Raw genomic sequence first — 12,826 nt, 5'->3', positions numbered from 1 at the left:
CAGTATACCTACTAAATTGAGACTGTTTATGCCCCGCAGTGAAGACTGACTGTCACCTTAGAGTGAGCAAAAAAAGCATTGAGCCTGCTGTGTATTCATCCAAGGAAGGGCAAAAGAAAAGCTTCTTTGAGTGCAAAAAGCTTAAAGTAGAAATGGAAGACCAAAATTAAAGTTGCATTTTGTTGTCATGAGTCATGTTTGTTCAACCTACCATTTGCAAATACAACTATGTTTTGAAAATCGGAGGCCCATTCCTTCCACCTCTGCTGCCACTGCTGCCAACAGTGCTGCCACTGCCACCTCCCGGGAAGAGAAGAAGCGGGAGAGAAGCCCAAGTTGCCTGTCACCCAAGGCCTCCAGCTGCAGCACCCCAAAGAGTTTAAGACGTTTGCCCGCACCAAGCTCTGCACCCCTGCTCTGAAGTTCTATCTTAAAGTCCATAGAGTTGCATACAGACCAATTTCTGCATCAGTGTTATCTCCACCAGAGGCAAGGACTGGAGAGGGCCCTGCAGTATTTAATGAGGCCCAGAATGGTGTGTCTCAACTAATCCAAAGGGAGTTTCAAACCAGTGCAATCAGCAGAGACATTGAGACTGGTGCCAAATGTATCAGTGCAGGCGCTGCAACAATAGGAGTGGCTGGTTCTCGTGCTGGTATTGGAACAGTCTTTGGCAGCCTAACCATTGGTTGTGCCAGAAACCAGCCTTGCCATTGGTTCTCCCCTTCACTGAGGTAGCAGCTGTTCTCATATGCTATCCTGGGATTTGCCTTGTCTGAACTTACGGGTCTCTTTCGGTTGATGGTTGCTTTCTTGATTGTCTTTGCCATGTAATATATTACTGCTTGACGTGGACATCCATATTAATTATGGATGTAATTTGGTGTATCTTACTGTGATCCCAAAAACTCTAGTGTTGGTGTCATGGAAATGTACGTTATTTAAAGATGAAAACAAGAAAGAAAGAAGGAGAGAAAAATGAAAGAAGGGAGGAAGGAAGGAAGGAAGGAAGGAAGGAAATTTTTTAAAAAGCCTTGGTAGATTTAAACTAGCATTTCCAAGTGACAGGTCAACTATGACTTTTTCTCCAAGATGAAAGAATGTGATCTGATCCTTGGCATACCACAGATGCTCAGTAAATGCTAATTTACACTGAAGATGGATCTTCTCTGAGTTGTTGAGAGAAACTATGGATTTTTTTTCCTAGACTTATTTTAAAATAAAAACATTTAAATGTGAACTTACATGTGTTTCACCAGTTCAGACCTCAGTATACTTATACTTGGCCTATTTTCTTTTTTTTTTTTTTTTTTTTTTTTGAGACAGAGTCTCACTCTGTCGCCAGGCGCCAGGCTGGAGTGCAGTGACACAATCTCGGCTCACTGCAACCTCCGCCTCCCAGGTTCAAGCAATTCTCCTGCCTCAGCCTCCCAAGTAGCTGGGACTACAGGTGCACACCATCATGCCCAGCTAATTTTTGTATTTTTAGTAGAGATGGGGTATCACCATGTTGGCCAGGATGGTCTCCATCTCTTAACCTCGTGATCCGCCCACCTTGGCCTCCCAAAGTGCTGGGATTACAGGCTTGAGCCACCACACCCGGCCTACTTGGCCTATTTTCACAATGAATTCTAGGCTCATTTATATAGATTTAAACTGGCCTAGAAGCCAGGGGGTAAAATGGGCAGAAGAGCTCTCAAAGCCCTGTCCAGCCAAGAAGGACGTTTGTTAGAAAACTCCAGACTTACGTCAGATTTCAGCCATCACCATCTGTGAAGCCTCTGATGATTGTCCCAATTGATCTCAGTATATTTGGCATGCAAAAAGCTTCAGCTTACCTCTGCAGGCTCTCAAAATTATGGCATTGCTTTTGCCAGTTGTCTTCAGTAGTGAAAGTAATGGGAAATAGGGATATAAAAGCAAGTAACTTCATAGCCTCAGATGTCTTATTTTTGCCTCTAGTTCTTGATGACTTTCAAGGAAATTCTTTAAGTTTTCAAGTGATAGAATTGTATCCTAAGTAAATGTATGAGACTGTTAAATGTAATGAGAGTGTGGCTCATGATTATTTAATTTTTATTTATTTATTTAATTTATTTGAGATGAAGTCTCGCTCTGCTGCCCAGGCTGCAGTGCAGTGGTGCAATCTTAGCTAACTGTAGCCTCTGCCTCCTGGGTTCAAGCAGTTCTCTTGCTTCAGCCTCCTGAGTAGCCGGGATTATAGGTGGGTGCCACCATGCCTGGGTAATCTTTGTATTTTTGGTAGAGACAGGGTTTAACCATGTTGGCAGGGCTGGCTTGAACTCCTGACCTCAAGTGATCCACGCACCTTGACCTCCCAAAGTGCCGGGATTGCAAGTGTGCGCCACCGCGTTCCACCTCATTATTTTAAATACTGTGAGAACGAGCCACATGTTACATACCGAAAAGCTTGATCTTAATCTCTGAGGGTCTCATGATTCTATCTTAAATGATCATTTCTCCTTGAAAGTGAGGGGAAAATGTGCTAAATAATGGCATACTTGCTCACCATGTTCACTATTTCAGTCCCCCATTTCTCCTTTGTACATTATTTTCTTTCTATTTCTTACAGATCGAAAAGCCTAGAAAATCATCCAAACTGCATGACTATGGTAGGTCACCTTGGTGATCATGATAAAGAATCTTGTATTTTCATGTAATTTGACAGTAACACAAGATTAAATATGAGTTCCTGAAGTCACATTTCCATACTGTGCAACGTAGCCTTCCCTGCCTCCTCAAATGAGGGCTGGTGCTGTAATTGGAAGCCCCTCCCTCTAACCTTGTAGGGCCCCCTTCACTCCATGCTACTGCTACTGCTTCATTGTAAGCCCCTGTTATTTCTTGTCTGACCTTTTGCACTTACCTGCTAATGGGTGTTTCTGCTTCCAGTTTTGGTCTCCTTCATGCCATCCTCCAGACAGTAGACAGAGTGATCTTTCAAAAGCAAAATATTGTCATGCCCCTCTCTTGCATAAAGCCCTTTAGTGGTTCACAATCACATTCTTGGTCGAATCCGAGCTCTTTAGCATGGCATGTAAAGTCCTCTCTGATCTGGCACCAGCCCTCCTATCCAGTCTTACCATTCACCGCTTTCTCCTTCTCATCATGCATATCAGCCATGTCTAACCAATTGCAGCTTTCTAAAAAGGTGATTTTTTTTCTTTTATTTTTAGTTGGCATATTAATTGTACATATTTATACGATACAGGCTGGGCGTGATGGCTCATGCCTGTAATCCCAGCACTTTGGGAGCTCAGACAGGTGGATCACTTGAGTTCAGGAGTTCAAGACTAGCCTGGCCAACATGGTGAAACCCTGTCTCTACTAAAAATACAGAAAATTAGTGAAGTGTGGTGGTGTACGTCTGTAATCCCAGTAACCTGGGCAGCGGAGGCACGAGAATAGCTTGAACCCAGGAGGCGGAAGTTGCAGTGAGTCAGGATCTCACCACCACACTTCAGCCTGGGCAACAAAGAGAGACTCTGTCTCAAAATAATAATAATAATAATAATAATAACAATAAGCACATATATATGATATAGAGTAGTATTTTCATGTATGTATACAATATGTGATGATATTTGATCATTCTGATTTCAGAATGATTAACCAATCTATCACTCAGACATTTATCAGTTGTGTTGGGAGGATTCAAATTCCTCTCCTCTAGCTATTTGAAAATATCCAATAAATTGTTCTTAACTATGGTCAGCCTGCAGTGCTATAGAACACTGGGACTTACTCCTCCTATGTAGCTGGAGTTTGTATCCATTCACCAACTTCTCCCTGTCCTCCCCTCACTACCCTTCTCAGCCATTAATAACCACTGTTCTACTCCCTACCTCTCTATGCATGGTGTGTTATTTCTGTGCCTTCCTGCTATTGCCCATGCAGCTTCTCCTACTTGGTATATTCTCCCTGACTCCTTTTCTCTCACTTACTCAGTTCCCACTTCACAAACACCTGTCAGCTCAAGCTCTGCCTCCTCTCTGAAGCCTTTCCTGCCCTGTCTCCCAGATGGAACTGACTTGCTTCCTCCCATGTGCCCACACTGTACCCTTTGACATAATGACATAATGGTACCTATGACACAGCATTCCACTTCTCTGTTTACATGTCCTTTCACTTGACTAGAACTCTTTGACTTCAGAAATTGTCTCATATTTATTTTGATATCCTCAAGTGCCTATCATAAAAGGTACTGAATAAGAATGAATGTTAAGACTTGGGACCAGGACCAATGCTACACTTGCTGGAGTGATCCCAAACAGCAGACACAGCTGCTGCCACCTCTGTCCCATTTTAGGCCATGGGTATGTTCATAAATGCCGTGGCCTATTTGTAACAAAGCTTTGTGGATGAGGAGACACTCAGTAGGACATGCCTCCATATGCTGCCATTGAGACCCAGCTTTTCTCATAGTCAAATTAAGAGGGTGCCTTAATACCATCAATTCTTAACTATGCCATGCTGGTAAGTCACATTTGGATTATTCAGATTCTTGCTTCTATTACTTTTTCTACATTCTGTCAGTTGCTAACCAAACTAAGGAAGACGAAACTCAATCCACCTTGTTCCTCATGGTGTTCCTTAGTGGGAGAAAGGTTGAAACAAACAAAAATATAGCGTTGGAGGCCAGGCATGGTGCTCACACCTGTAATCCCAGCACTTCGGGAGGCCAGGGCAGGCAGATCACTTAAAGTCAGGAGTTGGAGAGCGGCCTGGGCAACATGGCAAAACCTCATCTCTATCAAAAATACAATCCCAGCACTTTGGGAGGCAGAGGTGGGTGGGTCAAGAGTTTGAGACCAGCCTGGCCATCATGGTGAAACCTTGTCTCTACCAAAAATAGAAAAATTCGCCAGGCATGGTGGCGAGCACCTGTAATCTCAGCTACTTGGGAGGCAGAAGCAGGAAAATCACTTGAACCTGAGAGGCGGAGGTTGCAGTGACCCACTGTACTCCAGTCTGGGTAAGAGTGAGACTCCATCTCAAAACAAACAAGCAAACAAAATATAGTGTTGGTATTATCTGTGAAGTTCATCTATCTGTATGCTTACTTTGTACCCCTTTTCCATATGTAATAAAAAATTGGCTGTTTAGGAGTTCTGTCACTGAATGGTAGTCTTTCCCCAAAACTTATGAAACATTTTTCCTTTCCTATTTAGATGCCAGATATTTTTAAAGAAAATAGAAATGATTTACATTAAACAAGCCTGAAGATTCTTCAATAACCATTTTTGTCAACCTTTCCAGGAAGAGTCATTACTACATATGCAAGCCAAATCAATTCATGCAGATAATATATTAAAATCTGTATAAATGGTGAAGTCTTACATTCCAAAAATGTGATTAATTTTATTCTAATTTCTTCCTGTGAATAATTAAATATATTCTATTTAACATAAACAGAAGAATACAGCGACTTTTTTTTCAAATATTCTCACAGAACACCACTCCCATATTATCAGGCCTTTAATGACACATAAAATAGTCATAGATTTCACTTCAACTTTCTATTTCCGCAGAACATCCTTTTTCTGTCCAGGCTGGCAGACTCTTCATAATACCAACCAAATTTTAAAAGACACCAACTCTGAAATCCTTTGGAATTAAAACCCAGGTAAAAGAGCCTGGGCAACATAGGAAGACCTCATCTCTACTAAAACTCAAAAACATTAGCCAGGCATGCTGGCAAGCACTTGTCCCAGCTTACTGGGTGGCAGGGGAGGGAAGTGTGGTGGAGGGTAGGGGGGTGTGAATAGGGAGTTGCTAAGGCAGGCAGGAGGATGGCCTGAGCCTAGGAGGAAGCCACGGTTAGCCATGATCACACCACTACCACTACACGCTAACTTAGACAACAGAGTGAAAACAAAAACAGAAAAACCTGGATGAAAGGAAAGACTGGTCTCTTAAGACCTAACCCTTATCATTTCCACTTTCACATAGTTTTGAGGATTTAGTTCTGAATTTAAACAAAGGAGCCAGAGATAGCTGATTTTGTGAGATGCACCAGAAAAATAAACGTATATAACATACATATTATCCTTTTGATAAATCCCAGAACTAGACTGGAGGTATAGCTATTGATCAAAATATGCCTTAAGGCTGGACACGGTGGCTCACGCCTGTAATCCCACCACTTTGGGAGGCCAAGGTGGGCAGATCACTTGAGGTCAGGAGTTCGAGACCAGCCTGGCCAACATCTTGAAACCTTGTCTCTACTTTAAAAAAAAAAAAATACAAAAATTAGCCAAGTGTGGTGGTGTGCGCCTGTAGTTCCAGCTACTTGGGAGGCTGAGGCAGGAGAATCGCTTGAACCTGGGAGGCAGAGGTTGCAGTGAGCCAAGATTGCGCCATTGCATTCCAGCCTGGGTGACAAAAGCGAAACTCCATCAAAAAAAAAAAAAAAAAGGAAAGTGAAGCATTGAAAGCTTTGGAAGTTATTCACATTTTAAAAAGAGATACTATTATTAGTTTCATGGGATCTTCTGGGGAAAATTAAAATATGATAGGAGAAGGATGGCTAATGCAGCCTCAGACATCTGCACACAAATGTGATGAAACAGATAGAAAGGAAGCACCAACATGTTGTCTACGAGCAGGACTGTGTGCATGAGTGTTGTATGCAGTGTGTGTATTACGAAACACCTGTGGGGTTTTACCTAGAGGTTATCTCAGAATGAATGTGCCTGCCTTGGCTCAAGGATGCAGAGTTTAAGCCAGTCTTTCTTTCAATAAACATTTAATGACTTGCAATAAACACTGTGAGAGTCTCTGTGTCAGTCAGATGCCAAGGATACAAAGAAAAATGAAGGGACGATCCCAAGGAGGTGATAAATAAGTAGAGTATTCCAGAACAGAGCAAGATGTAGCAGTGAGAGGAAATGGCCCTGGGCTATGTGAGAAAACCTCAGGGAAGGGTTTACAGAAATGATGGCGCCTGAGCCAGATCTTCACAGTTGACGAGTTATCCCAAGACACAACAGGAAAGCAAGAGCACACTCAGAGCATGGAAGCCTGAGATGCCGGTTACGTTCCCTGAAGTACAGTTAGTGTCCAACACTCAAGCTCTTTAGAGGGTCAGAGAGTAAGATGATCATGAGAAGTCTGTGCTGTGCTAAGAAATTTGAACTTGGCCAGGCACAGCGGTCACACTTTTAATTCCAACACTTTGGGAAGCTGAGGCAGGAGGATCACTTGAGCCCAGGAGTTTGAGATCAGCCTGGGCAACATAGTGAGACCCTTATCTCTACAAAAAAAATTTTTTTTAATTAGCTGGGTATGTTGGTGCAGGCTTGTAGTCCTAGCTACTCAGGAGGCTAAGGCAGGAGGATTACTTGAGACCAGGAAGTCAGGGTTGGGAAGGCTGCAGTGGGTGGGAATTGCACCTCTGCACTGCAGCCTGGGCAACAGAGTGAGACCTTGTCTTTTTGTTTGTTTGCTTGTTTAGTTTTTCTTGTTAGACCTTGTCTTAAAAAAAAAAAAAGAGAGAAATTAATTAATTTGAACTTTATTCTGACAAGAGGCCCTGAAAGATTTTTTAAGTAGAGTAGTGAGGTGGTTGGGGTGTGCATTTTTGAAAGATTGCCCTAATAGTGATAGAAAGGATAGGCTGGTGGTGAATGAAGCTAGAATCAGGAGTACCAGTGCTATAGGCAAGAAAAACAGACTAGTAACTAAAATAGTGGCAGTTAAATAAAGAGGAAGATGTGGATGCTGAGTGATTTCAAAGGTAAAATGGAAAAGATGGAGTTATTAGTTAGCTAATAACTAATGTGTGAGTGGAGAGAGAAGGATCTGGGAAGCCTAGCAGAGCTCTGGATGAATGACATAGAAAAGACAAAGAGGGACAGCTGGTTTGTAGGAAGAGATACTCTGAGTTTGAGGTAGCTGCGAAGCATCTGAGTGGAGCTTTTTAATAAGCAGTTACATATATGCTGAGAAGGCTCCAGTGATCAGGGAAGAGACTGAAGATCAAGGAGAGAGGAGGGATCATTGATGAAGCAAGGTGTCAGAGGAGAAAAGAGGGACTGGGCTCCACAGCACAGCCTAGGGACGGCGACATCTCTTCCTCTGAGGCTGGAAGATAGGAAATCATAACAGGCATGTTCCGCGCAAACATGAGCAGTGGCATGGTAAGTTCAGGGAGCTCATGGCTGAGAGTCTCATTCTGTTTTCGTAGTAGGGGGACAGAGGAGAGAAGTGAAAGTTGGAAATAGCCACAGCTTCTGCCTTCAGAGTAAAGCTCTGGCTCTCACCACAGGAGACTGCATGGGGGCTCAGTTTCCTCTCCTGACTGTGGACTTACCCACATTCCTCTTTTTTTTTCTGTGGTCTGTTTAGTCTCTTGTCCTCTTGGATCTCCTTGAGGAATTGCTCCGTCAATCATTTTTATCTTCTCACACCTTACTTTATAACTCTTCTTTGAACCCTACCCTAGTCTGAAAAAACCCTTCCTGCAACCCTTTTCTTTTCTAAAGTGATCATGGTTCCTCTCTTTTTCACTCCCATCATCCCTTCCAAAAGATTGTTATTTGCAGTTTACAAGGCACTTTTTTTTTTTTTTTTTTTTTTTGAGACGGAGTTTCGCTCTTGTTACCCAGGCTGGAGTGCAATGGCGCGATCTCGGCTCACCGCAACCTCCGCCTCCTGGGTTCAGGCAATTCTCCTGCCTCAGCCTCCTGAGTAGCTGGGATTACAGGCACGCGCCACCATGCCCAGCTAATTTTTTGTATTTTTAGTAGAGACGGAGTTTCACCATGTTGACCAGGTTGGTCTCGATCTCTCGACCTTGTGATCCACCCGCCTCGGCCTCCCAAAGTGCTGGGATTACAGGCTTGAGCGACCGCGCCCGGCTACAAGGCACTTTCATATAGTATCCTAAGTAGGTCATCTGAACTCAGTGTTTCTGACAACTTCTTTCCTGTATCTCCAATCTTCATAACTCTGATTTTAAAAGGCTGTTTATTTCAAGGGGGATATATGTCATAATTCACTCCATTTTATACACAGGTTTTCAAATCCTTACTCCATAGTCACTGTTCATTGCCTTCCCTGCTCTGGGTCCAGACGTCTGTGCCTTTCCCCATATTGTTTCCGTTTTGGGGAATGCACTTTCCTTGTCCCCTAAATGTTCTCCTTTCTTCACCCCCACCATCCAGTTCCTCATGTTTTAAACATGGACCCTTTAAACATTTGGACCCTTTGAGGTCCAATTCAGATATCTCCCTCATCCTCATCTGAAATGCCTCTCTCCTCTGTTTTTATCTTTTTTTTTTTTTTTTTTTTTTTTGAGATGGAGTCTAGCTCTGTCACCAGGCTGGAGTGCAGTGGCACAATCTTGGCTCACGACAACCTCCACCTCCCGGGTTCAGGCGATTCTCCTGCCTCAGCCTCCTGGGTAGCTGGGACTACAGGTCCCTGCCAACATATCCAGCTAATTTTTGCATTTTTAGTAGAGATGGGGTTTCACCATGTTGACCAGGATGGTCTCAATATCCTAACCTCATGATCCGCCCTCCTTGGCCTCCCAAAGTGCTGGAATTACAGGCATGAGCCACCGCACCCGGCCTCTTGATTTCTTTAATTGCATAAATTTAGCAATGCTCTTGTTGGGTGCCCATCTATCTTGCATTTAGGAAGGTTTTTATTGACTATTACCGTAGCTCTCTACAGGTTACTCCCCTTGCCCATTCCCCAGCCCCTCTCCCCTATTCTGACCCTGCAGCTCATTCTGAGCAGTGTGCCCACATTGTTGCTGCCCATTAGGTGATGCCATCTGGCCTCCATTCCCATCCTCACTCCCACTGCTACCAGTGCAGTTCCGTAACAGCATCACTTGCCCTGAGGCCAGACCTCTGGAGCACAGCTGACCCAGGGTCTTCTGGGCCCCTCTCACCAGTGCATTTCTCACTGCTTTGTAAATGGAGTGTCCTCTAAGCCCTCTTACAGAATATAAGCAGGTGAATTTCCCAGCCTTATGTAGTACAGTTATCCCTCAGTGTCCAAGGGGACTGGTTCCAAGACCCTCAACATATACCCAAATCTGCAAGGGCTCAAGTTCCTTAAAATGACATACTATTTGCACATAACCTACACATACCCTTCCATATGCTTTAAATTATTTCTGGATTACTTATAATACCTAACTGAGCATGAATGCTATGTAAATGGTTATACTATATTTTTAATCTGTATTTTTTACTTACTTATTTTCCAATATTTTTGATCTGTGGTCGGTTGAATCCAAAAATGCAGAACCCATAGACACAGAGAGTAGACAGTATGCTCATTCTAGCAGGCCTGTATTTAGGTGCTAAGCAAAGAAGAAGGAGGGGTTGCTGAGGTGGAAGGAAAACCAGAAGCGTATGGTTGTCGCTGAGCCCAGAGAAATAAGTGCTCAAGAATGAGAGGAGGAATGGCTCATGAGGGCCATTAGACCTAGCACATTCTAGTGAAGTGTTAAAAATGAGAGCACAGCTGTAATAGACTGAGAAGAAAATGGAGGGGTGAGATACTGATGCTTTTCTGTGTCAAGGGGCAGAGAAATGAGACTGTTGCTGAAGGAGAACTGAGGCCAATGGAGAGTTTTTTTTTTTTTTTTTTTTTTTTTTTTTTGAGACAGAGTTTCGCTCTTGTTGCCCAGTCTGGAGTGCAATGGCACGATCTCGGCTCACCGCAACCTCCGCCTCCTGGGTTCAGGCAATTCTCCTGCCTCAGCCTCCTGAGTAGCTGGGATTACAGGCACACGCCACCATGCCCAACTAATTTTTAGTGTTTTTAGTAGAGACGGGGTTTCACCATGTTGACCAGGATGGTCTCGATCTCTTGACCTCGTGATCCACCCACCTCGGCCTCCCAAAGTGCTGGGATTACAGGCGTGAGCCACCGCGCCCAGCTGAGAGTTTGTTTTTTTAAGACAGAGAATATTATAATATAGTTGTGTGTTGATGTTAGAACAATGAGAGAAGTAGAAATGTATTGTGAGGAAGAAGAGAGGGGACTATTTTCAGAATTACATGTCCTTTAGCAGGAGATGGGGTCTAAGCCACAAGTGGTGGTTGGCCTTTGATAGGCCTGTAGATATCCTTTTATTGTAACTGAAAGGACTGGTGGCTCACACCTGTAATCCTAGCACTTTGGGAGGCCAAGGTGGGAGGTTCGCTTGAGGCCAGGAGTTGGAGACCAGCCTGGATAACATAGTGAGACCCCGTCTCTACAAAAAGAAAAAATAGCTGGGCATGGTATATGCCTGTAGTCTCAGCTACTTGGGAGGCTGAGGCATGAGGATCACTTGAGCCCAGTGTAAGGCTGGTTGCCTCACTGGGAGTTCGGAAACACCCATCTCCCTCTCCGCTTGAAAATCAGAATATGTCAATCATCTAGCCCCGCCTTGGAAATCCCCTCTGCACTCGGCACCTAACCCCACCCTTGGAAATCCCCTCTGCACTCAGCACTTAGCCCGCTCACCAGATGTCCCACCTACCTACCAATAGCAGCTCCCGCTGTCCACATCCTGTCTCTCCAAATCCAATTGAACGCCTTCACTCCCTATAAAACCCCACTCCTGAGAGGAAGCAGCGCAACTTCCCTGGCCCCTCTTTCTGGGACCACAGAACCTCGCCCAGGTGCTAAATAAATTGGAATTGGCATCTAATTTTCTTGTGCTGGCCTCAGTTTCCTCTTTTTAACTCGGCGATTCTCTGCAGAGAAGAAACTTTACACCCAGGAGTTCAAGGTTACAATGAGCTATGATTATTTCACTGCACTCCAGCCTAGGAGACAGAGCCAGACCCTATCTCAAAAAAAAAAAAAAAAAAAAAAAAAAGGCAGCAGAGCCTGAGCATAAGGATGTAGGTAAGTCGGTGGGGGTTTTGTGGTGAGTGATCAGGTAATTATGACTTCATCTGTTCTTTTCTATGAAGTACGGGCTGGGGAAGGACTAGAGGCCTGCTTAAGTGAGGAGGTGGGCTGGAGAGAGAGCCCTCCCTTTAAAGCCATCCTTATTTCTTGTTTCCTTTCCTGTAATATGCTTTTTCATAAGGATCATAAAGGAATTTTTTTCTTTGGAGGTATAGTACAAAAAAAGCTATTTTTTTTCCCTTGCTACATGAAAGAATGCTTAAACTTCTGCTTACATACAATAAACATAACTTTGGGGGTTTTTTTTGTTCAGTGTTTTTTTATTTCTTACTAGGTTTACAATCAAATGGGTTCAAATTTATGGAGGAAAGATGTGACTTGTGACAATACTATACCTTCATTGATTTGACAAATAGTTCACACTGGGTTTTAGGCACCCTCCTATAATATTAGGACACAAACTCCCTGGCTACAAGATGTTCACAGGTGACGGTGACAGACAGGAGACAGGTTGAACTATATTGTGAGGGAAGTAACCAGTGCTTATGAACAAGAGGAGACCAGAGGGAATGGAGGCAGGAGGGTTGGAATTTTATAGCAGAGGTCACGATAGGCCTCACTGAGAAGGTGACAGTTGAGCAGAGATTTAAATGACCTGAGGGGCCAGGTGCAGTGGCTCAGGCCTATAATCTCAGAACTCTGGGAGGCCGAGGCGGGTGGATCACATGAGATCAGGAGTTCCAGACCAGCCTGACCAACATGAAACCCCGTCTCTACTAAAAATACAAAAATTAGCCAGACATCGTGGCTGGCACTTGTGATCCCAGCTACTCGGGAGACTGAGGCAGGAGAATTGCTTGAACCCAGGAGGTGGAGGTTGCAGTGAGCTGAGATTGCACCACCACACTCGCAGCCTGGGTGATAGAGCAGGACTCCA

The 12,826-nt window shown here is 43.9% G+C and overlaps 1 protein-coding gene across 1 annotated transcript in view; it reads left to right on the top strand.

Annotated features, from left to right (window-relative positions):
- CAGE1 (cancer antigen 1) overlaps positions 1-5,486 on the top strand; it is a 64,144-nt gene extending 58,658 nt beyond the window's left edge. The window contains exons 13-14 of the mRNA XM_039462575.2: positions 2,594-2,633; positions 5,193-5,486. Coding sequence (XP_039318509.2) covers positions 2,594-2,633; positions 5,193-5,234 — 82 coding nt within the window. The 3' untranslated portion in view covers positions 5,235-5,486. The remainder of the gene's footprint in view (positions 1-2,593; positions 2,634-5,192) is intronic.
- Positions 5,487-12,826: the final 7,340 nt, after the last annotated feature.

The sequence above is a fragment of the Saimiri boliviensis genome, chromosome 4 (genome assembly GCF_048565385.1).
Source record: "Saimiri boliviensis isolate mSaiBol1 chromosome 4, mSaiBol1.pri, whole genome shotgun sequence".
In the NCBI taxonomy this organism is placed as follows: Eukaryota; Metazoa; Chordata; class Mammalia; order Primates; family Cebidae; genus Saimiri; species Saimiri boliviensis.
The sequence above is the reverse complement of the archived record's forward strand: the minus strand, read 5'-3'. Positions and strand labels throughout refer to the sequence as shown.